At 35.9% G+C, this 26,239-nt stretch overlaps 2 protein-coding genes across 2 annotated transcripts; one reads left to right on the plus strand and one right to left on the minus strand.

Annotated features, from left to right (window-relative positions):
* Positions 1 to 8,897: 8,897 nt before the first annotated feature.
* On the minus strand, positions 8,898 to 20,669 carry LOC138317747 (mitochondrial import receptor subunit TOM70-like). Its single transcript, XM_069259614.1, has 11 exons — positions 20,273 to 20,669; positions 17,840 to 18,019; positions 17,074 to 17,200; positions 16,144 to 16,253; positions 15,699 to 15,850; positions 14,798 to 15,005; positions 13,315 to 13,449; positions 12,652 to 12,757; positions 12,238 to 12,463; positions 10,930 to 11,052; positions 8,898 to 9,590 (listed from the first exon to the last, which is right to left on the minus strand). Exons 1-11 carry the CDS (start codon positions 20,528 to 20,530, stop codon positions 9,416 to 9,418), a joined length of 1,800 nt encoding a protein of 599 aa, XP_069115715.1. The 5' UTR covers positions 20,531 to 20,669; the 3' UTR covers positions 8,898 to 9,415.
* A 2,995-nt stretch (positions 20,670 to 23,664) lies between these two features.
* On the plus strand, positions 23,665 to 25,987 carry LOC138319527 (potassium voltage-gated channel protein Shaw-like). The gene is made up of 2 exons (XM_069262678.1): positions 23,665 to 24,102; positions 25,109 to 25,987. The coding sequence occupies exons 1-2, from the start codon at positions 23,665 to 23,667 to the stop codon at positions 25,985 to 25,987; spliced, it is 1,317 nt and encodes a 438-aa protein (XP_069118779.1).
* The last annotated feature ends 252 nt before the right edge of the window (positions 25,988 to 26,239 follow it).

The following is a 26,239-nucleotide window of genomic DNA, read 5'->3' on the forward strand; positions in this document are numbered from 1 at the left end:
TTACGAACATAGTGTGTAACAGATGATTTTCTAACTTAGGAGGGATTTTATCCATTTGCTAGTAATCTAAACTTCTATCTAATCAGACCTTATTTTCCTATACCCGCATCCTATTTTTATTATATGAACATTGTTTTACCTGCACAAGAAAGAGAAGCTGTAGACCATGTTCCATTGTCCTGACAAATCTCCACTGGACAGAAATCGATCTCCGACTCCCGAAGACCGGACAGAAGAGTTGAACAGCTGTACCTGATAATAGACCCGGGGGTACGGCTGAACGGCACGAGGGGTGATAGGGTCAAACAAGTATCATCTGTGGTGACTGTAAGACGAGACTCGCCACAATCTGAAAACAAAATATTGAATTGATTTATCCATAATTTAAACTAAAGTCAGTTTTGAAATTGGTTTAACATTTGTGCTGTAACTTGCACTAGTGGAACATTTGTTATTTATAGTGTTATCTCACTGAAGACAGCGAACAAGCATACTATCACCCTATCACATTATCCTCATAACGGGCAAACCAGTCGGTCCACTCCCTTTATGCTGAGCGGTATATTCATGTTATGAATCCTTGTAATAATGGATATCCACGAACGCAAAATGATTGGAGAAACTAGAAAGTTAAGAATAATATTAGTATGTATGTGATATGTATATTTAAGTGTTACTAGCCGAAGTGTTCATTACTCGCAAGCCCAGATCCGATTTCTTGAAACAAAAATTATAACCCTCAGACTAAGACTTAAACTTGTGACGAGAAATCGGAGTAAGATATACATGTACCAAATAAAAGTGTGGTATTTACACCACTTGATTATAGGACTTACCAATGCTGACAACCGGCCAACGTGATATAACAACTCCAAATATGACCATTCGAAAGCATTTATGTATATGCTGACACATGTTTCTCCTCGAATCAGAGGACACAGGTCTTGTAAACCATTGGACTATGATTGTTACACTGGATCGCGTGTTGGTCTTCAATAGGTGTAAGGTCTGACATAATATGGTTTATTGTATAAAGTTCCCAGCTTTAGTTGGTTAGAGTTGAAGAGAGATATAATCAAATCGAAACGAGATTTGAACGATCACATTAGTAGAACCCCCTGAATTGCATTTTGAAGACTAGCGCGATTCAGAGTTAATACCTGCTTGTAAACTGATAATGCTGATTGGGTTAATCCCGAGATAGGACATAACTATTGTACAGTGTAATTAATCATACTGAACACGATCATAGCATAGTCACAGTAAAAAACTATTATTCTCCCCAAAAGGTTATGACAAGACATAAAGCAATGGATATTATGTATTCGCCATGAATATTCATTAACACCATGGTGATGTCACATGTAATTGTCTCCAAAATAATCTCCTAGTCACGGTCATAGCGATAACATGGTCATAAAAATCCACGGAGTCTGATTAGAAAACTATCGATTGTTTAGATAGTCAAAGACCCTTTATGACAACGATAACAAGATTGATGATTTTTATACAATGTCTCTCCGTTAGAGTTTGTTAAAAAAACGTCGGATCACCATGTATTTTTTCATTTTTTTTAAGATGTTCATTTAGTTATGCAGAATGGAAACTTGATGCCCAAATGGTAATATCCACGCAGGCGATTTTTTTAGTGCTCTGACCATGCATTTTCTCCCATAACATGAGAGTCAACTGGTCAGCTGTTTTTATAATGGACATGATTTAGCTGTCTACACGACGTTAGGTTTCAAAGGTGTCTCGTCGTGCTATACCTCTAACATTGTCGGAGTAACCATGCATTTAGCCTCCGTTGTATTCGTAATATATTGAGTTGGATTGCTGAGTTTAGTTATATGCTATATAAACGCTCAACGCCATTTAGTTCTACAGTTGTGTTTAATGCCACTAAATTTGACATCTTATTCGTATTTCCTCATCTCGCTTGACACTGTCTCACTTTTTGCCTTCAGTTGAGCGTTCGACAGTTTGAGGGGAGCTTTGTCCTCTGACCGAAACGCGATGGAAGTATCTGCCCCTGGTAAGAGACGATTAAATTTATAATTCTTTCTCCTTTTCTAATTGACTTACTTTTTCCTGTCTCCCTTGACACCGCCTCACTTTTGGCCTTCGGGACCTTGGGTTCTGCCCCAGGCCTAGTTTGCCCTGCAGGTAGGGCGTTAGGATTGTACCTGTTGCCCCTATTACGTGATCGTAAAAGGCGACTAAATTTAAGATTTTATCTTTTCTCTTCTTCATAACTAACTTTATGTTTCCTAATGCCTCCGTTGGCACCGCTTCCCTTTTGGCCTTGTGTTGAGCGTTCGCCCCTGTGAGGAAGGCTCTGGGTTCTGTCCTCTGGCTGAGTGCTGAGCGCTTAGCAGGAGCAGAAACTACCAATGTTATAGACTTTGGTGTGTAAGAGTGGGACGACTGGTTCGCCCGTTGTCAGTATAATGTGACTGGGTGGGGTGTGTTGCTTGGTGTCTTTGACGGCATGCTTCAGTGATATCGATATTGCACTATAAAAAGGGCAACAGTTCCACTATACAAGAAGACACGACACGAACATACCGCAGTCTCCCAAAACACGCACCTCGCACACATACACACAACACATCGCATAAATGGGAGGTCGTCCTTACATAACCCTGGTTGTTACTAGGACGTTAATTAATCAAACAAATAAACAAACAAACCTTGTATTTTGAAAGTGTCTACAGCAAGGAGGAACTGTTTACCCTCCTTTTCTTCACATGTATTAATTATTCACAGCTCTCTCAGTGAACGATGAAAACTTGTTGTTTTCATGATTATAAAGGGAATGACATTTTTCTGTGTATACGTTCCACCGTTTAAATGGACATTACAGTCCAGCTCTTGTCTGAACTAATACAATGTTTATTTGTTTGTTTGTTTGATTTTTTTCAACGTCCTATTAACAGCCAAACAAACTAACTTAACTAATACCTGGTAGACTGGGAGTGTTCTGCTCGGTACCTTCAGCATAATCATTCAAAATAAGGTCATTCTCATAATCGACAAACCAACTCAATATATCACGAATGCATGCAGTAGGGGCAGCATGCGCAATTCTAATTTCCTATATATATAAGGCGTTCATGTGACCGCCCAGTATTGTTTTACCTACTGACCCCATTACATAATCATAAAAGGTGACTAATATTTTTACCTTAACGTGTTTCTTCCTTCTATCTCATATGTTTCTTCGTAATGTCTCACTTTTGACCTATGACATATTCCAGGGAAGATATCACGACAATGATAATAATAGCCCCTGGACAGACAATCAAGGATGCACCCTCGATACCCCAGAGGTTACTATCACTGATGTTATATCCACCGCTGGACTATCTCATAGTAAAATTGGAGGCAGTTCAGGACAAAAAAAAGCAATCACAGGCCTGCAAATGATACGTCCAACTTCAAAGCCACATTCAGTGTACTGTTATGCGATTCTTTTGAACGACATCGGACCATATTTCCCGTGTGTTATATTGCCTTTATTTATCCTTTTTTGACATAGTTCATGGATGGATATAACGTCAGCAGCCCCTCGACTATCCAGGATGTCTATGATGATGTAATTCGTCGATCTGATTCTATTTAGCATCAGCATTAAAAAAAATGGGACGATTGACTTGTCAGTATATGATCTGATGGGATATGCTGCGCACCATAAAATGGACAAAATGCTTGTATTGCAGACACGAATATATATTAAACAATTGCTCTGGGGTCTGCCCAAGTATGAAAAAGTGGAACTTTCTTCTGCTTAGCGCTGATTATAGAGGGAGTGAGACGACTGGTTCGCCTGTTGGTAAGATAAAGTGACCGGTGGTTGCGTTCGTTGGTATCTTTAGCAACATGCTTCAGTAAGATATAATTTTAAACAAAATATGAACCACTATAACAGAAAGACACAACTCAGCCTTCCAGAAATGCAGACGTATATCATACATGCATCTCTATGCACACACGGAAGGCCGTCATTTAAGGACCCTGGTTGTTAATAGGACGTTAGTATAACGAACCAACCAACACGTCACCTAAACTTGCCAAATTGTCAAGATTTTTTATTGTATCATGTATGAGACTCGTATGTTTACCGCCTTGTGATGGTAAGAGTACATTCTGGCCCTGTCATCTATATGTGGAATCATTAATGACTGCATCAAGTAAAGTCTTCCTTTCAAATACAGAACATCGACCAGGATAAGCTATCCTATCACATAATAAAAGTATGAAATGTTAAGTACAAATACCATTTTAAAGTAATATGTGCCGTAACTGGGCGAAAATTTGGCATGCTAATTTTTCTTGATTAATCTATTGAAAACAATAAAGTTTGATTAATTAAGCCGTGAAAATCATTCAAATGGCTTCAGATGTTTTATAAACGTTAGTTACAACACAGAAATTATGTACTGTAAAATTGTTGTTTTTATGCCTTATGTATGTTTAGATGGAAACTTTCTTGCAGAAATCACTTAACATTTACTAATAACACTGTAAAAATGTGAAATGAAATTGTAGACCACAATTTGGTTTCATGGTCTGACCGTAGATACTCATTTCGCTTCATTATAGATGTACATAAAATGATTTTTGCAGTACTGCTAAAAATCATTTCCTGCTCTTATTTGCATTTGTAAAATTAAAACTAATGCATTGAAAGTACTGTAATTTTCAAAATGTTACATTTGTAGTAACTTTCGGTGATAATAACATGTTAATAGCTCATCTTAATTCGTGAGTATGAAAAATAAGGCACATATAACTTCAAGTGTTGATAGGACGTAAATAAAAAACATGAGGTTTAAGAACAGAACCCTGCTGAAGACACTTATTTCAAAGCGCTTTACACTTTTTTTTTTTACTTTCATACAAGATACATGTATGTAGCAAGGCGATGTTTAATAACAGACATTTAGTGATTGTAATATTGTAACAAATAGTTAATTAGAATTTTTTATGTACTCTGAATTTGTAATGATTTTAATCCAAATCATAAAACCTAATAAGCCAACAAAATCTAAACTCTGATTTTTATTTGATATGAAATATTATTCTTGTCGTACATATATCTTTGAAAACCCAAAATAAACTTTTGACAGGCAAGAACTGCTCTGATCATAACTCTGTTGTACAAAAAAAGTATTTGCCACAATGGATTTTTCAAAATTCAATACAAATGTCTGCAGCCAATCCTGTTGTTTCATTAGCCAAGTCATGGAAAAATGCATGACTATTGACCCAATATTGAGTATTGAGACAAATGTTCATGTACTCTAGTTGTGAAACAAATCTTGCTTTGCACAAATGGTATTGATTTTTTACAAAGTGATTTTCTGATTACCGGTTAATTTCATCAAATTGTGACATATGAAAAGGATCAAATAAAATATAAATTGTAATTGATTTTAATTACACACTATTTGAATTGAAATAAGAAATGTATAATTAACATAGAAGCTATGATTTTTATCGTTTTTTATCTAGAGCTCTAAAACGTCTAAAAATGGTCTTTGGGCACTCTGGTGGGTCCATGATTAAATAATCTGTAACTAATTCTCAGATCCCTGTGGTGTCTGTAACGTCTGTTGTGTGTTTAAAGAATATCCCGAGTTTCTTAGATATTCGATCACGATTCCTAAAATGATGTCAGGCAATGATTGAATAACAATTTCATAGATATGAAATAACTTCCTATATGGATTTAATTCTTAGACTGTGTTCCTGAATCAACTGCCTGAAGATATATTCACATTGTCAATCATATTCACATTGTCAATCATATTATTTAATTATATATTATATATAGCTTACTTTAAATTAAATCTTTAAATTAAATTTCCATATCAAGGCATCGTTATACTAAAAAGAGTTGACATGTTTGCTTGCTAAAACAAGCCCCTACACATATTTACAGGTAAGGGATTTTGTTTATGTATTAGTAGGTGATACAGTACACAGTGGACAACTGCTAGGTGTATATGTACTTGACTGAGCGCATTTGTGTCGATTCACGCGCATTATATAGGGGTCAGTTGGCGTCTCGTATCCAAGCAGAGTTCAAACAAAATGACGCGTATTTCTGGCGTTACTTTTTTTAATCGCAAATGTTCATTTTTTAACTGCATTGTCAGCTTTAAGATGGGGGACACTATAAAAGAAAAACTATTTAGCTCAAGCTAGTAAGGGGATTTGTGTACTAAAATATCTACCATTCCAATTCACACAAGAACACAACTAAATATATCCAAGAGGCCCAATGGGCCTTAACAGTCTGACTGTTAATACAATATATCGTAGAAGTGAAATTCACAGTAAGTTGTATGTTTAAAGATTGTAGCATAATTGACCCCTGTAACCTGATATGAAGGTCAAGGTCATTCATTTGAATAAACTTCATAGCCCTTCATCCAAGCACGTTACAGGACCACTATCAGTTGCCTGGGTCTCTTAGTTATTCACAAGATGTCATTTAATGATTTTAGCCTTTTTTGGCTCCTGTGTTCTTGGAATGAAGGTCAATGTCATTTCTTTGAACAAACTTGGTAGTCCTTCATTCCAGCATGCTACAGGACTAATATCAGGTCTACAGTGTTCTTAGTTATTGACAAGAAGTTGTGTAAAGATTTTAGCCATTTTCACCCTAGTGAACAAACATGGTAGCCCTTCATCCCAGTATGTCATAGGCCCAATAACATGTCTCTAGGCCAGTTAGTTATTCACAAGAATTTGATTAAAGATTTTTGCTTTTTGACCCCTGTGACCTTGAATGTTGGCCAAGGTCATTCATTTGAAGAAATTTATTAGCCCTTCATCCCAGCATGCTGTAGGCCAAATATCAGTAACCTGGGCCTTTCAGTTATTGAGAAGAAGTTGTTGGAATGAAAATTTTACGTATGGCACACGGCACGCAACAACTTACGATGCATGGTGACAATAGGTCACCTTGACATTTCTTTTTATTTCATCAGCCAAAATGATGTACGGTACATGATGTAGCCGTGAATAAATAGAATAAAACAAGTTGTGTAAATTCTAAGAAAGACATTTTATTAAATTAAGTCTGCATAATTATGCAAATATTTCATCTGGAAAATTTCAGACACACATATAAATGTTTAAAGATGATAAGTGATATCAATAGTTCAGTATTTATATATTCTTAATTCCATCTCACCCTAATATAAGTACTTTTTAATTGTTGAATTATCTGCATTTGCATGACTAAATCAACACAATTTTCACACTTTTATTTGCATGTTAAGAACTTTGAATACCTGTTTATGTAGATACCTGCTAATACCAAAAGCTAAAGCATTAATACACCACGCCCTGGCTTCACCATGAAATTCAAATTAAAGTAAAGTTATTACTTTTGTGAAGTGTTTTTAATTTTTCCGTAGATGAGATATTGATTTAAAGAATTTTGAATTTCATTTATCCTTTTCAGCTCTGACCCTTGGGGTATCAAAAAGGGTCAAAGAATACTGGTGTACAAAATCAATGTAGAAAGCATTTAATGTGTCCTATTTAAGCACAAGTGGCTCTGAAACAATTCCACAGAGGGAAAATTCAAAACTTCCACAACTAGAGTGTAAATAATGTTCTTACAGTAACAAAGAATAAGAAAACCAGAGCCTTCAGACATTCTACTCTACTGGTTACTGACACACCATCATAAAATTTCAAAATAACTGCTTTTCATTGGTGTTCATGATATCACTATTAAATAAATTTTAAAATAATTTTGATTTGAACCTCATTAAGAGCCCAGGTATTACTGTTTACTATGCACACATGTGGTTCACACATTTTAAGTAGATGTATTTATACACAACATTCATCTAAAGACTTTCACCATCAACCAATTCATAAGAGCTATTCCATAATTTTTCAACCCAATTGCAGGACTTCAAAATAAATAGGATATTAATCAAACTACCTAACATATGAATTTAATTAATTGAAAAATAAATCCATGAGTGGGTACATATCTAATAAGAAATATCCCTATGTGTTTCTCTTGCAATACAATCAAATGTGTTTAATCTGTTTGCAATAATCTGTTCTCATAATATTTACAACTTTATCTGCAAAGCAGAGTTATCTCCCTTTGATTTTTCTCCAGAAACAGTTTATCATCAACAAAACAAAATATTGTAGTTTAACAATGTATTTGGCTTCATTAGTAAGCATATAAATCACAAACCTATCCTGTATATAATACTCCAAACAAATAGTTTTCACACGTAATATCACTTAAAACAATGTGTTGTAAGATCATTCTTGAAAAATTATTCTCCATGGCCACACATAACCAAATACACTGAGTAGAGGCATTATCTTCAAAACAAGGACTGTGTTCTTCTTTTTCAAAATGGACTTGACAGTAGGTAAAGGAGAGTTTTCGTATTTCAAGTTTCTAGAATATTGGTACAATTAACTCCTATATCATTTGACACATGATCATGAGATATGTACATGTATTATATACAGACCATTGTCTCATTGGAGATCGAATTGACCTTGCTAAAAGGGAAAACACTTGCACATACAGAAATATGACTGAAAAATAATCATATAAATACCCTGATGATTTTTTCTACTAAAATTGATTGTGAAATGGCTGCTCGAAACCAATTATCTGCAGAGTTATACCTAATACGGAGTTGCCTCCCTTGCAAAACCAAGAGATCAGTAGACTATTGAGAAAAGTTTATACTGATATGTTACCAAGTTCTCATTAAAAGAGAAAAGAAAATTTAATTTTTAAACTGTTTGGAACAACAAAAACATTTTATTAATTAAATAAACGCAAGATATATCAAAGTATAATTACAGTTCAAAGGATATTATTAATTAGTATAATTACAGTTCAAAGGATATTATTAATTAGTAATTAATATCATCTGAAGTGCATTTACACAAGTTCTTGAATTTATCAGACAAGCCAAGCCATTGATTAAAAAATATGCTGATTTCTTTTCCCTATTTTGAGATATATCTAATATATAGAAATATAAAGCTCACTAGTTTAACATTCATGTGTAGAGACTCTCGTAAATTTTCACTATGTCTTGTACGTGAACATCTTTCCTCATACTAAATATTTTTTCAAAACATAGTATCACACACTTATGCGGCTTATATGACATATAAATATGTTTTAGAAGTCTCAATTCCAGCACAGACACAGCTTACACAGAAAATACAAAATGAAGAGCAAATAAAAAATTAATTTAAATCTTACACAATGGATAATATAATTGGACACAAAACTTGTACACGATTCATATAAATGTCATTTAGAACTTTCTAGTGTGGACCCTTGACCAGAATTCAATGATGATGGAATTACGAAACGATTCTTTCAATAATAATTCTTTTACATCATGGGACCTCCAGCACCTAAGCTTGGAAGCTGTATTCCGAAATTTTTAGCCACATTAAGCTGGGCTTTTGCAGCTTCTAATAAGGAAAATAAATGTGCCATCTCGGATTCTGTCCTGGAGTACTCTATGGCTCTCTGGAAATGTTCCATGGCTTTGTCCATGTGTCCCCTGAAATAGACAGATTTATAATGACTACCAAAGTGAAAACATGCAGTAACTTAGCAACAGAAGAAAAACATGAATGCTCAACCAGTCTGACTCCGAAATATAACAGAAAATTGGGGAGACACAACAAAATTTCATGACATGTTATGAAAATAAAAAGTATTACTAACATTTACAAAACAACATCTGACAGACAATAAGAACATGTCAATTTTAAAGGAATCGATTACAACACTGTAAACCAACTGTCTTTCCCATGTCATTAATTTAATTTGTGAATTCTGCATTCAATTTAAAGATGCTCCACCGCCGACAGAGCATAAATGATGTTAATCATTTGAATAATAATTGGTATTTAATCGTGTATATATATGCCTAATTAACACAAAAAATAATATAAAAAATAATCTATTTCGCCTTTGGTGCATGCGTAATCAGTACTTCATTCCATATAAGATATAGTGTCACGGAATTTTTTCGGGATGCAATTAATTATTTTTCATATTTCTAACTTGAAGGAAAATTAGAAGCTCAAACTTTTCAATGGTGGAAATGGTGTAAAGTAAGTAACTTTTGTAACTAGAGAAAAATACTTAATCGTCTGCTCCTGTTTTTAATAGTGAAAAAATACCATTTGTCAGCGGTGGAGCATCTTTAAAGTTTGTCTCTGTAAATTAATATTGCTCACAATTATATTGAAAGGTATCTAATACATTCATTTATAAATTTGCAAAAATTCTCTGATTAGGATTTCATGGAAAATCACAAAATATAAAAGCCAGGAAAGATTTCAATGTTAGTTTACAGAAGAAGTGTATTTGCAGTATTAAAAATTACATGTATGAAAATGCTCATGTTGAAAATTCTCATAATATTCATTTCCTGAATATGTCTTTGGATCAAAATCAATATCATTTTAATGGTATGAAGGTAATTGCATACTTAGAAGGACTTACTTAGCCATAGTCAGTACTTATGCAGTATGTAATTTATCTAATTTACTAAACAAATTGTATATCTTGGAAGCCTTTTATGTAAGTGCCAACTCAAACTCAGACAACTTAAAGTTTGTTATATTTATTATTGCTTACTCATTACATTACACATTCTATTTTCTTCATAGCATGTGTTTTTAAGACAAAAAAAACCCTATAGAAACTCAATTTCATAATCTTTACAAATGGCAAAATCAGACTCAATTTACATTTTCCATGTGATGTCATAAGAAACTTGTGATATGTCAAAACCTGTCCATATATTTATTTATTACAAAACAAGGTTACAGGACTGAAGAACATAGAGGAATGTGATACTCCAGTTTGCAGACAAACACTATACTTACTGTTGGACCTCCAGGGTTCCAAGGACTTCATATGCGTATTCACAGCGGCTGTCCAGTTCCAGGGCTTTGTTGATTGTGAGAGTGGCCTCTTTGATGTCTTTGTCTGCCTGCAGCTTCAGCAACCTGGTAAAAATTTAATGGATTTGTCATTGCATTCCATCCGTCAAAACTTATAAGTATAAGACTTTCAACTTATTTATGAATATTGAAGAGCAGTGTCAATTTCTCCCATTAGTTTATAATCAATTGATCTCTTTAATGGAAAATTGTCTATTAGTAAAAATTGTTACAAAATAATATGAGAATATGATTGATATTTTCCCCTTCATAAATGTGAAATGCATTGTCATGCAATGGGAGTAGTATATGTGCTAAGTAAAGCAATTAGTATTGAGTAAATAGGTATAAAAAAGCAAATATGTGGTAAGACACTCAGACAGGATGTGGAGCACTGCATGGCGGGACTGACATTGTTAACACCATGCCGACCAGTATATCTACAGTTACTGATGATGTGATTAAAAGGAAACTAATTAATAAAATCGCCACTGAACATCTGATTTCCCATGAAGAGCTCTAGCATGTATAAAATAATAACAACAAGCAAATATGTGGAATTTATTATCCCCCACTTTCAGTAATCACAGGGCCATTACTCAGCCAAGTTGGTTTATTTAGTTTTACGTCCTATTAACAGCCAGGGTCATGTAAGGACGTGCCAGGTTTGTTGGTGGGAAAAAGCCGGAGTACCTGGAGAAAAACCACCGGTCAGCGGTCAGTACCTGGCAACTGCCCCACATGGGATTCGAACCCGCATCCCAGAGGTGGAGAGCTTGTGGTAATATGTCGTGACATCTTAACCACTCGGCCACCGTGGCCCCCAGCCAAGTAGGGTGTAATGAAAGTGCCAAGCAAACTCATCCAAGCCCTTGACACATTTAACATGTGACCATATTACAAAAAAATCGCTTAAGATTTGTGGCAGTTATTGCACGGAAAGCAAATGTTACAGACGAACGGACAGACCCAAATGAATATCCACCGTTTCGGTGAAAGCGGGGGATAATAAAACAGTACCTATGTAGTATAATAACTGTTATGTAAGGTGAATTTTAAGTATACACTGAGGCCAAGTCAATGTATCAACAACAGTACCATGAAAATTAGTGTCATCAATACAAGCAGACCGAGTCACTGAAAGAGGACCGTGTCAATGATGGTCATATAACAAAGGATGTGGTTGAAATTAGCAATAACAGGTTCAGGCAAAACTAACCTACATAAAAAAATACTGAAATCTCCACCTACCCTCTATGTACATGAGCTGTAGCATTTTCTGGATCTAGTCGCACAGCTTCTGCAAATTGCACCTCTGCTTCCTCAAACTTGCCAGCATCCCCGAGGGCCTGGGCATAAAGGGCGCGGGCATCACCATTGTTGGGGAACATATCAACATTTGCCTTATAGGACTGTAACACAGACTGTGGGAGGGGCAGGTTAGATCCCATCATTTGCATAGCTGTTCTCTTATGTTCTGAAAATAAACGTTTTTCCTTCAATTTTAGCACATAGAAACATTTAATAAAATTTCATATTTTGAAATGAGTACTCAAAGGAAATCTTTATTTACTGTATAAACATGGAAGAAACAGCAACCAAAAAGAAATTTAATGATATAAATAAGAGTTTTACAACCCTATTTGGACACTCCAGAACACCTACCTGCAAAAGATTTCTGTACATGGGACGCAGCAAATGTTGGATCCTTGGAAATGGCATTCTCCAGATCTCTTAACGCATCATCTATCCTCTCCAATTGGATATTATGCTGAAATATTAAAAATTATAATAAAACAAAAGAAATGAGTTTGTGATACAGGTAATTCTTTGAAATGAAAGAGTTGAAGAAGTGATTTTTTTCATGGTTGGAGCAGAAAAAAACAAGAGGCTGATATGCACCTTAACAGAATCTGACAATAAGTGCAACATAGTCAAAATATACATTAACTGTAGTGGCAAAAAAATACAATAGAAGTTGTAAGCTACTGCTGTATTTGACCCCTGTGACCTTGAATGAATGTCAAGGTCATTCATTTGAACAAACTTGATAACCCATTATCCCAAAATGCTACAGGCCCCAATCAGGTCTCTTAGTTACTACCAAGAAGTCCTTTTTCTTCTTCACAAGAACTTTTTTAAAAACTTTAGCCAGTTTGACCCCTGTGACCTTGAATAAAGTTCAAGGTCATTCATTTTAACAAACACGCTAGCCCTTTATTCCAGCATGCTGCAGGTTTGATATGAGTACCCTGGGCCTTTTCGATTTTTCAGAACAAGTCATTGAATGAAAAGTTTACAGTAAATGACCCAAAAAAGAAAACTTACATGTCCTCTGTGATGAAAGATGTCAGCGTTTTCGGGATCTATTCGGACTGCAGATGCAAAATCATCTAAACCTTCTGTCTGTTTCTCCATTTGTATGTATAAACTACCTCTTTTTATCATAGCATTTACTCGTATCTGGAACAGAAAAATACAACAATTGCTATACGATGTGACAGAGATTAAAGTACCTCACACATAGGGCTGGGACGATACAGTGATTGCGAAATCCGATACATATCACGATACTTTATTTATATAAATTGTATTGTCAAAGCAATGAAAATGTGTGTGATTTTTAAAAATATATTTACACACCAACTAATTTTAACAGAGAGAGTTCTATATTGTCAAGATTAGAAATTCTTCCTTAGGAAAATAAGTCTGTCAACATGAGTGTCAGGACATAGAGCAATCCAGGTAGCGGTTACTATATGTCACCTGCAGTGCTTGCGGCAAAATCAAATTGCCCCACTCGTGGGCCATGCTTTTACACACATTTCGCACTGATTATGTAATCTCATATTTGATTGGCTAACCATGTTTACATCCATCACGAAACAAAAAATCAAACGCTATCTAACACAGTGCTCGTATTTCCGGGAACAAGACTCAGAAATTCTTTCACTGTCAGAATTTTGATCTTTCGGTGTTTGTTTACAGTTATTCTATTTATAAAAGATTAGTTAATAGATTTTGAAGTGACAATATAGAAGATTTTCTTAGTTTTTCACAACAATATAGTGGATTGATACCGTATCATAATTTGCTTCTGTGGACAGATACTTGTATCGTGTTGAAGTGTAACGCAATTCACCGATGCATCAGTGTATCGTCCCCACCCTACTCACACCTTAATAACCCATCTGTAGCAATCAATACAGAGATGGATCAAACCAAAAAATTAGCTTGATATCTCAACTCCTGCCAGAATTCAACCATAAACATCGTGGCCCAGATTAAAATTATGAAAAGAAATGAAGGAGAGGCAGATGAATTTGTACCACATCCTTTTTCTCTGTCCTTTGAAGAATTAATTGGAAATGGAATTAAGTGTTATGGAAGCAATCACTGGGCAAGAATTCTGTTTAATAATTTGCATATATTTTAAATTATTGATTTCACATTTGGAAGAAGTTAGCATGGGACTAATCAATCACAAACAAAATGATATTGATAAGATAACTACCTACCTGTCTATACTAAGTGACCCATTGACTTGAGCTTGCTGCAAGTCTACTGCTCATGATCAGATGACCTTGGGATTTGAGGTCACCAAAAACAAACAACTCTTACCAGTGACCATATACTTAAAGGTCCATTTTTGTGATATTAACTTGGGAGTTATATCCAAGTTATGATTAACTCATTCAACCCTGAAACCACATTTATACTCTTCTAAATCAAAAACTAGAACAGTCCATTATAACATTTCAGGGATGAATGAGGTTAATGCATCAAACAAAGTCCCCACAAAAATTCTTACTCTTTTCGGCAAATCTTCCTCTGATAACACAGCGTTGAGGTCTGCGAGTGTTTTGTCGTATTGATTACATAGTAAGTACAGCGTCCCCCGTAGTAACTTCGCCTCTGTTTTTGATTGGCTGTCGGGGAGATTGAGCTCCTCGGTACACAACGTAACAATATCATCGTAGTCCTCAGACACAATCTTCCACAGAGCTTGTTGATATGGACTGTACAGAAAAATAATAAAACTAATGAGGATAGTCATAATTTTTTATATACGTCACATAAGGAGAAAAACTGATGTTTTGACTAAAGTCTGCAGATTTGCTTCGAGAAATTGAGGCCTGACCTTTGATAACTAAATTACTTATTCCTACCTGTCTATATCAAATAAACCTACAATTACATGTCCATGTGCCTATCCAGGGTTTCTGCCAGGCCTTTATAGGTTTCATTGGAATATAGCACTGTAATAATTCTTATAGTATTTTCCTAATCACAATAATTTTTAAGTTAAAATCCCTAATGATGTTTTATACCTATGATATCAGTATCCTGTAAAATATACAGAATATTATTATATATTTGAAAGAAACAGCTACACGTATGCTAGTCTACTTATATATCCCCAACTTGATATTCCTTCAATAAAATTGTGAAAATTTAATTAAAATTATGCTGCTGATATTTCACAAATTTTCTTAGGGTCCTTTTCCTAAAATAGTTGGCAAAAAAACTCTGCTGTCTATTACCAGAGGTTCAGCGATGCTACAACAACATGGGATGAATAGCGTCAAAAACATGTCAATAATTGGTCACGTTCACCAAAAGGAGGGACTAACTGATGGTAATTATACAAAACGAACATTGTGTTTGTATCTGGAGAAGATGTATTAAGCCATCCCATGACCTTTTCCTACCTTCCATCCTTGTCTCCATTAGCTACTTGGTCACCCTCAGCAGGTGTTGGAGGTGGTGTTGTTTTCTTAGCAGCATTTAATATAGGATCATTGACAAAGGAAGCAAAGTAGGTTCTAATGTAGTGTTTCGAGGGCATTGCTGGTTTACGGTTCTGTACAGAATAATTAAAGAAAATTATTTAATACTAATGAAATAATGTAAGATGTTTTTGTTTAATATTATCAATAGTATAATCCCAACCACAAGCTAGATAAAAAAGAAACTCATCTAGCAAAAAAAAAAAAAATGTGACAATATTCTCTAGTATGTGTATAGGTAAAGCATGTGTTGAGAGTCTATCAAATTTAATATATTATTGACAAATGCAACATTATTATAATATACAGCGGCAACATGAAATGACAAAGTATGGTCTAAGGGAGGTAACTCTATAATATCACTTACACGGAATGCTTCTTTGGCCTTGGTTTGTCCAAGGTTCTTGAGGACGCGGTCAGCTGTCTGAAGTGAGGAAGGGTTCTGGAAGCCTTCCAGTATACACAGGGCTGTCACATCTGTCACAAAAAATTATCATCTCTATGGTAACCAAGTAAAGCATGAGCAAAGTAAAAAACAGATAATATATGTGAATATTTAGTTGAGTTTTTCTTTAATTTCTAATTTAAAATGGGTAATTCTACACCCTGACCACTTTAATTGTAATTTAAGAGGAAATTCTGGGAAACACATTGTTTCCAACAGTTAACTTCAGCTAAATTGAATAAAAGCTAATAACTGTAAAACTTCACAAATCATCACTTACATAAATACATAACTTATGTTCGGAAAATAAAACTTGTGACGCCTGCATTTCAAAATGTTAAGATACATGTTTACATATAGTTACCTAAAAAAAGAACCTGACATTTGCATGTCAATAAGCTATATAAATAAAGTTGAACTTAATTTGCATGTCAATAAGCTATATAAATAAAGTTGAACTTAATTTTTAACTGAAGAGTTAAATACCCAAGAAATAGGTATATATATTTAAAGTATTTTTTTTAGTCCTGACTGAAATCATTCAAGCATACATTAACTTGAATGACAGTTTACTATGGTTGACAGAGCCACGGTAGCCAAGTGGTTAAGATATCCTTACATAATACCAAAAACCCTCCACCTTTGGGTTGTGAGTTTGAATCCATATGGAGCAGTTGCCAGGTAATGACTGCTGGTCTGTGGTTTTTCCCTGAATAGTCCAGTTTTTCTCCACCAACAAACCTGCCACATCCTTAAATGATACTGGCTCTTGATAGGACGTAAAACTACATGATCCAAAATTACAAATCAACATTCAATTTGTGATCAACATTTGTCAGACAGTATAATTACCCTCTAGTGCCTGCGATAAGTCCTCCAGATTCTCACAGGCTGTGGCCCGCCTTGTCAAAGCCTTGATATACCGATTGTTCAGCTCCAATGCTGTTGTACAATCTTCCACAACCATTTTGTTATTTTTCTGTAATAATAATAATAAAAAAGGTCAATTTCATTTTTGCTTTGAAATAAAATATTCCACATTGCCCACAGACATTTAATTGAACAAACATTTCAGTGTCAGTGATATAAGTGACTCGCCTAGACAAGTGTTGGACTCGTGATTTTCCTGTATATCTGCATGCTATGATACCCATCTATAAGGTACGTCAGGACAAGGAAAGATGGTCTTTATTCATATGCAGTTCACATTGGAACCCCACTCAATGGAATCAATACCACTGGAGTATCAAGAAAATAGTCATCACGCAAGCTATTACATAGAAGGATAAATTCGTGGTTTTTTTGGCACTGTCGAGATAACATCATACAACACTGTGACCAAGTTATCGAGAGTGTAGTGACAGTGTGCCAGACAATAGCGACAGCATGCTGATGTAGTGATCAACCGAAACCGTTCACGTTATTGCGTAGACAGTAAAGGAAAGCTGCTTAAACATTTTAACGTGTACTTTTCATGTTTTGCAAAATACTGTTATCCACAGTACTCACAATAGTATATTGTTATTGCTTTGCATGTTTGTAGACAACATAAAATGTGATAAACATTTTATTGGGCTACAATGTACATGTATTAAGGCTGTCTTTGGTAAATACCTACCAGTTTTTCATATGCAGCTGCCCTGTTGTGGTAGAATGTGGCCAGGTCAGCCTTATTCTCTGGTGGACACATCCGTATTGCCTGAGTGTAGCATGTAATGGCCTGATCGTAACGTGTTGCCTTAAAGTATTTGTTGCCTTTGTTTTTCTCAGCCTGAGCCTTTTCCAGTAGTGTCAGCTCCTGCAATAGGTAAAAACATGAGATGCTTCGTTTTCAAGATTCATCAAATATCCAAGCAAGCTTTTCATTGACTTCTAATCTTATTTAATTCAATAATATATTATGTAATTATTGTAATCAAATACATCCTTGTTAAAAAGATTATCCATAATTCGTATAACTCAGTTCAGTCCAGTAAATAGTACTTGGGCGCCATACATATACTACAACACATTCTATGCTAGCTGGGACAACCACATTACATCCAATGCAAAACAAATCACTAGGTTTCCTAAAATGTGAACCTACCCCATATAAAAAATATGCAAGTTTATTGCATACAATGTATAAAACATTCACTGGAATCTGGAATTCTGCTTATGGATCACACAAATTGAGAAAATCAATGCTCTGCAAGATCGATAATATAATCAAATCAGATATCACAAGTTCACAACACAAACTAAGTCACAGATATACACGACTCAAAACTCCCATAATCATCTGATCACTACATACACATAGAATACATTCCAGATTAATACTTTTTTATTACAAATTCATACACAAACACAGGTCATCATCAACACACCAAATACTAATCAGACCAGACAGAAGAAAATCGAATAGACATGAACACCCTCATATAAACCAATACATATCATCTACCGAAGACGCATATGAAATCAAGAGAGGGGAAAATGAAGCGGAATGACCAGGGCTCAAACATTGGACCTCTGAACAATATGTTCTACCAATTGAGCTACCTGGTGATGCATGGTCAACAGTGATCAACCAAAGTCAATTCCACTGTATTCCTTGCTCTTTCCTTCAAGCTTTTCCCTCTGAAGACACAATGACACAAAAGTTTGCATATCCACTGCTAATTATCACACACCAAATCATTGAAGCAGGTTGATTGGCAAGCTTGCCAATAGGGCTGTAACGATACGCTGATAACATCGGTTTCTATTCCCCAATAGACACACGATATGTGAAATTAGTATTGCGATACCTATATAAATAATTCAATAAGAGTTGTTGCCCTTCATGCGCTCTTCAATGTTACTACAACAGCAACAATATAGCAGCAAACTCAAAAAAACTGTCAGATCCACTGGCATTATTTAGATCACCCGTGTGACAATATTATTGATTGAGGACATATTTGTGGTGGATCCCGTGTTTTTTATTGCACACCCACGGAGTCTACACACTACTTGATATTTGTTCATAGTTTCCTTCTCAAAAGGAAATAAACCACACGGATGATCTAAAAGAATCAAGATACGTATTATATCGCAGGTTAAGTATCGAGATACATATATTGTATCATGACTCCAGTGTATCAATACAGTCCTACTTGCCAATTGTGTAACAGGAGAGCAAAAATGTAGCAGCCAGGACCAACACAGGTTTAACCCTGGGACCTCCAAACACCAGCCAGATGCTCTACCGATTAAGCCAGAGCTACCTGCATATGGTCACCAATGATCAACCCAGCTACATCAAGCCCAATTCTTCTAATACTCATTCACTACAAAAATTAATAACCTGTCTTCCCTTACACAATCTATGAAATGAAATCTCCTATCAATAGCAGCAGTACAAAGCACAACACTTTAAGACTTCTAGGCATGCATTCCACACCACATCCTTGAAGCCTTCACAGCCAGCTAAACATGGATGCTTTTATCCATCTTTTACCATTTTCTGAGTTCAACGGGAAAAAAATCAATGTAAATAGCCCCATTTTATGCCCTTATCTGAGCCCCCCCTCAAATGGTCACAAAATCGCACTTATCAACTGCTTGGCCATAATTGAAAAAAAGAGAAAAATATCTACAGGATCAAGTGTGAAACATATATTGTATAAAAGAATGTATACATTACACAATGTATGTACATTTTTGTACCAAAGTGAAAGTAGAGAGAAAAAAAAAAACTTCCTGGATACTGGACAGTAGAAATACTAAATTTTCAATGAATGGATACATATACCGATATCAATATCATTATCTAGAAATTGAAAATATACGGAAAAACGCGTTGCTTATTACTTTCGGTTCAGACAAGATGTGCCTACATTTATATACGTACAAATGTACGGTAACAGTTACATTGTACAATGTGGAGGTTACCATGATTTGAAGGGCACGCCATGTTAAACACACAAGTCTCCCATAAATCAAATTACCATACACATGTCTATGTAAATTCAAATGATATTTGTTTAATCTTCGAAGATATTCCTAAAAAGTGGTGCAAACATACCGCTCCTGGAGTACTAGTCGATGGTTTTGTTGGAGATGGCGTTGTCTGAGTGTTTTTGCCGGTATTGGATGATGTGTTATCTTTTGTGTCTCGCTTCTTTGGAGATGTCTTGTCGTCTTTTCGCTGGCTTCGTTTGTAGGCCCAAACTCCACCAATGACGACAGCCAAAGGAGCACCGATAGCGAGTGCTACCTGCCATTTAGGCCAAGAATCTGCGGAGTTGGTGTCACTAACCACACTTTTACTGGCCGCAGCCATATTGGAAAAGATCGCACGTGACCAGTTTCAGTTTGTAGATCAAGGTCTTAAAGACGCTTGAAATTATTTCATCATTCCAGTGAGTGTAATCCGTTTTTTGGTTCGAATCTCAGCGACGGTAGTTTTTTATTTTTTTTTTTTATTTTTAATTATTTTAATTCTTTATATAATTCATCAATATGTAATAGCTTCATCTGCACAATTACAAATAAAATACCATTAATTTGATTTTTTTTGATAAAACAAATAATTATTTCTTGAAAAAAAAATCGAAACAGTGAATATTACATTCACAATTTGAGAAAAAAATCACTGTCAGCAACAGCAGCAATATATGCTGGTTACAAAATATATAAAAATTTTGATATACATGAATATCATACCACTACTATGACTTTGTGTGCGACCAAACTGCGTACGTGGTATATATATACATTGTAGATATTTGCCAAATAGTAGTACAATACAATGTACTTTGTATATATGTAGTCTGAGATATAGTCGATACTATGTATCTACAGCTGTATGTCTCTGCTGTAGTGTTTTTTACTTTCAATTCTTACAACATCAGAACCCAAATGTTCATTGTTTAATTTTAGAAATAATAATCATTTCTAGAATGAGGAAATGTTTATCATATTATTTATATGTGGATAGGCATACGTGTATATATCGTCAATGGGCACTATCCGTCTATCAAAATAGAATAATAATTTGAGCCTCTAATATAAATCGCGCTATAAGAAAAAAGGAAAAATATCACTAGATCACCGCCATCATCACCAAAACCATTTTTATTGTAACAGTTCTCGACACGTAGTTCCACGTGTATATTTTTTTGTATATAACCCAAAGTTTATTGACTATTTTGCATTGTACTTTGTCATTATTTGGTTAACATGTACTTAAAATTAATCAATTAATCAATATAAAATCTGCATGTATACAGTATGGGCCCAGAGGATTGTAGATAGCCCTGAACCAGAATAAATCCGATCTGACATCATGAAAAAGAAAAAAGCTTTATTAGCGCACTCCATACTTTATTTTATCCAATAACATCACCATACTATATCTTATGGTACAACGCGTATACGTAGGTCGGCAACGCGAGATCGCGACAACTCGATTTGTTTGTTTGTTTGATTAATTAACGTCCTATTAACAGTCAGCTCTGGTCATGTAAGGACGGCCTCCCATGTATGCGGTGTGTTGCGTGTATGTTGTGCGAGGTGCGTGTTTTGGGAGACTGCGGTATATTCATGTAGTGTCTTCTTGTATAGTGGAACTGTTGCCCTTTTTATAGTGCTATATCACTGAAGCATGCCGCCGAAGACACCAAGCAACACACCCCACCCGGTCACATTATACTGACAACGGGCCAACCAGTCGTTCCACTCCCTGTATGCTGAGCGCTAAGCAGGAGTAGAAACTACCACTTTTAAAGACTTTGGTGTGTCTCGGCTAGGGGACAGAACCCAGAGCCTTCCTCACAGGGGCGAACGCTCAACTCAAGGCCAAAAGTGAGGCGGTGCCAAGGGAGGCATTAGGAAAGATAAAGTCAGTTAGGAAGAAGAGAAAAGATAAGATCCTAAATTTAGTCGCCTTTTACGATCATGCAATAGGGGCAGCAGGTACAATTCTTATGCCCTACCTGCAGGGCAGCGACAACTCGATGGCGACATCGATCTTGACAATGCGACGACTCGACGACAACAGAACTATATTATCGCCGCGATCTCGTGTTGTCGACCTTATAAGTTGATAGGGCAAGATTTCTATATTACTATATTGTATATGGTACCACGTACCTTACCACAATACAAGTTTAGTAAACATGAGAATATGTCTGATATAATTCACAACAGTTTCCATATCTAAAGATCAATCTGTTTACATGGTAAAGTGCATGACTTGATCTCTTCAGAAATAGGATAGTAAATTATTCATAAGTCATTGTTCATGTTAAATATACAGATAGGTACACTTAATGCAGTGTAAGGAAAATGGACATTGTGACTGATGCATTATGTAGATCAACATGCATGTATTTCAATCTTATTAATCCAAGAATCCATATCATATAACTTTTACAAAATATCTGGATATTTGATGAGGTTGATACATACATGTATAAAGACATATATAAATATACAAGAGATCCCAGAAGGGTCTTGACGCCAATCAAATTTGTATCTGAAAATAGAAAGAGGGGTATTTTCTCTGCGTTTCTCTTCTTTTCCCTCTCCCTTACAAATATTGAATACACACAGGGCAACTTCAAGTTTTCTCATATCAAGTTCCTTAGCAGAAGCAAGCACTTCAATTGTCATTAATATGGTCACTGTCTGTCATGTTGTGTTTGGATTTTCCCCCAAAATAGATATACTGAACTCAGTACCAAGCAATACTCTACAAGTTTAATTTGAGGAAGTTAGACCTTTCAGTACTTTCTGCAAAGTGACAAAATCTTAAATGGTTGTATATCAGCTGTGCTGTTTCCTTTTTCGTATATAATGCACTTGCCAATATCACAAAGAGAAACTAACTCATAGAATTTGAGACAGATTCCTTGAGTACTTTTTGAAAACGATGACAAACTTCAGTTATTAAAATCCAAGATGACTACTTTTCGGCCATCTTGTTAACGGAGCGATCTCAAAATGCATAACCAAGGTATTTAGAGGAACATATAGATAAAATTTTGAGAAATATCCTTTCTGTTATGTCTGAAAAATAGCGGTAACAAGAATTATCAACGGAATGACGGACCACTGACAAAATGCTAATTGAATGCTGATGGCGAGCTAAATATGTAGATCTATGTATAATGTACAGTGTATATAATTGGAATCAAAGAAATGCATGAAAGCTTCATACACAATGTGTGTACATGTGCATGTATGTAGGAGACTTTAACATCCGGAGAACAAGAGTGACAAGGAAACGGAGTAAATATCAGGAAGCTACCGGATGCTTGGCGCAAATACACTATCACTATAAGGTATTTAAACGGTTGTATATTCCATAGGGCATATACTAAACAAGACATTGCGTGATGGCTTTAGTAGTTTTATTAATGTTTGAAGCATTATCATTTGTTTAATCTGAAAGTGAATATCATGGATACCAGAATGGTATTCAATATTCGAGGATCGAAATTCGAGACTTTGAAATCGACTTTATCGAAGTCCCCGGGAAAACTTCTAAAAGAACTTGAAACGGGGAGCGAGCATTATGACCCTGTCAAACGGGAGTACTTTTTTGACAGAGATCCAGAAATCTTTAACAGCGTCCTAAACATGTGTAACACCGGATTACTGCATATCCCGAAACACATTTGTGCCCGACTATTCCGATCCGAGATGATGTTTTGGGGAGTACCAAGTACAAAAATCTCAACATGTTGTTGGGCGACATTTTTCCAAGAGGATGAAGAGGCGGAAGTGATTGAGCACCTCCAGGAAACCAATAAACAGATAAACGAAATGTCTCAAGCCCTGAAAAAGGACAGCTTACGATACAAATTTTGGATAACAATAGAAAACCCAGAATCATCTCTGATAGCCAAGGTAGAGTTCTGTTGTGCTATTTGCAATTGCAATATAAGGAAATGACTTTTCTTTAAATGTGTCTTAAGGCTTGATGTGGCTTTGCTTGGTTCCATAGTCTCTTGAGGTTCATGTCGATGTAGTTGAAAGATGAAGGAGTCCAATATTTAGTGGACGTTTTATTCTGCTGTACTTACATCAAATACATAGAGTGGTTATACATATAGTTGCATATCAGTACAATTTACACTGACAGACATTATGGACCCAATGGGCCCACACACACAAGTGTGCGTCCCAGTATGTCTTACTACTCTGTATAATCAGACCTTAAATACATGTACAAATGACAGGTATTACATTAAGTACAACATAACCTTATGACAGTGACAGCTAGGAAGCTATATTAGACTTCTCTTCTTGCTAACTAAGTTTCTTTTTCCTAACGTCTCCTTTGACATCGCCTCATTTTTAGCCTTCTGTTGAGCGCTCGCTCATGTGAGGTAGGCTCATGGTTCCGTTCCCTGGCCGAGACACACAAAAGTCGTAAAAGCGGTAGTTTCTGCTTCTGCTTGGCGTTCACCATACAGGGAGTAGGACGACTGGTTCGCTCGTTGTCGGTATAATCTGTTGTTTGGTGTCTTTGGCAACATGATTTTGTGATATAGCACTATAAAAGGGGCAAGAGTTCCACTATAAAAGAAGACACAATACGAATATACCACAGCCTCCCAAAAACAGGCACTGTGCACTACAGACACGCTACACACCACATACATTGCAGGCCGTCTATACACGACCTTGGCTGTTAGTAGGGCGTTAGTTATTCAAACAATTCTGTAGACATTGTTTCTCTATATAGAGAGAGTACAGAGAGATTGTCTATCGCCTGTGAACTGGGTAAGCCTGCCAAAACACACTCTTAAACGACGAATTATATTTACAGGCCATTTCAGAAAACCACAATTATGATTAAGAGACCACGAAAAAGACACAAAACTAACCAATGTTGCATTTTTTATTGTAGGTGTGGTTCACTTTCTACATGGCCGTAGTAGTGCTTAGCAGCATCACTCTTTGTCTGTGGACCATGGGCACATTTCGTGAAGAGCACTATTTATCCGTATACCCACCGGAAACGTTCGCCGAGTTCGAAAACTCCTCGGAAAAATGGATGCGCCTGATGTTGACCGATCCAATATTGCCCGTACTTATCATAGACGCTATTTGTATGGTGATATTTACACTTGAATGTGCCATCCATTTTGCTCTTAGCCCCCGGAAGAGACTTTTCATTAGACGGCCGATCAACATTCTGACCGTTATCGTAATTGTTGTCATGTGGATAGGATTTGTGATGGAGTTCACCAAGGAAAAAATGGCCGGCAGTCCATCAACACGCCACTTCTTCTTCCTGTGTAAGGCTTTGACAATGGGGAGACTGCTGTTATTTATAAGGCTAGGAAACCTTTTCCGGGCGTTGCGTGTGCTGGTCAAGAGTATCCGGGCAAGCCTTTTTGAGCTGTTGCTCATGATCCTAACGTTTGCGGTCGCTGCTTTGATATTCGGAAACATGATGTTTTTCGTGCAGTTAGAAGAAGTGGATGGCAAAGACAACCTTTTTATTTGGATGTGGTGGGCAATAATTACCATGACAACGGTTGGATACGGTGACTATTTTCCCACTACGTTACTTGGTTACGTTGTCGGAGTGTTCTGTGCTATGTGTGGAGTAGTCATACTGTCGATGCCTATAGCAGTCATATCGTCCAATTTTTCTGCGTATTATTCACTCAGTAGGGACAAAGGAAGAATGGCCAAAATGCGCAAGCGGGAAATGAAAAGTATGAAAGAAATCACAAACCAAAAGAACACTAAACTTGAAATGAAAGAGGATTCCAGCTGACAACTCTTCTACAATGGATAAAGAACATTCGGGTGTCTAGCACGATGCGTAATTGAGAGTTTGATACATTTTGGCTTATTTTTATTTCTAACATTGTTGATATAATATCAGACTGAGTGCGACTGTAATGGACATGTACATGTCATGCTCTTTAGCCACATCGATAAACAACGTAATACAATATGTTGTATTCATGTGTAAACATCAATTATTACGTCATAATGGTGAGGAAGAACGTTTATCTGAAATTAC

This window comes from Argopecten irradians, chromosome 3 (assembly GCF_041381155.1).
Source record: "Argopecten irradians isolate NY chromosome 3, Ai_NY, whole genome shotgun sequence".
NCBI lineage: Eukaryota > Metazoa > Mollusca > Bivalvia > Pectinida > Pectinidae > Argopecten > Argopecten irradians.

What these genes read in the sequence shown, in the direction of transcription:
- LOC138317747 (XM_069259614.1), bottom strand. Translation starts at nt 20,530, where the DNA reads ATGGCTGCGGCCAGTAAAAGTGTGGTTAGTGACACCAACTCCGCAGAT. An exon ending in AGGCCAAAGAAGCATTCCGT is followed by an intron (nt 15,851 to 16,143) that starts GTAAGTGATATT and finishes TATTCTGTACAG; the next exon opens with AACCGTAAACCAGCAATGCC. An exon ending in TCTTTCATCACAGAGGACAT is followed by an intron (nt 12,758 to 13,314) that starts GTAAGTTTTCTT and finishes TTAATATTTCAG; the next exon opens with CATAATATCCAATTGGAGAG.
- LOC138319527 (XM_069262678.1), top strand. Translation starts at nt 23,665, where the DNA reads ATGGTATTCAATATTCGAGGATCGAAATTCGAGACTTTGAAATCGACT. An exon ending in AATCATCTCTGATAGCCAAG is followed by an intron (nt 24,103 to 25,108) that starts GTAGAGTTCTGT and finishes TTTTTATTGTAG; the next exon opens with GTGTGGTTCACTTTCTACAT.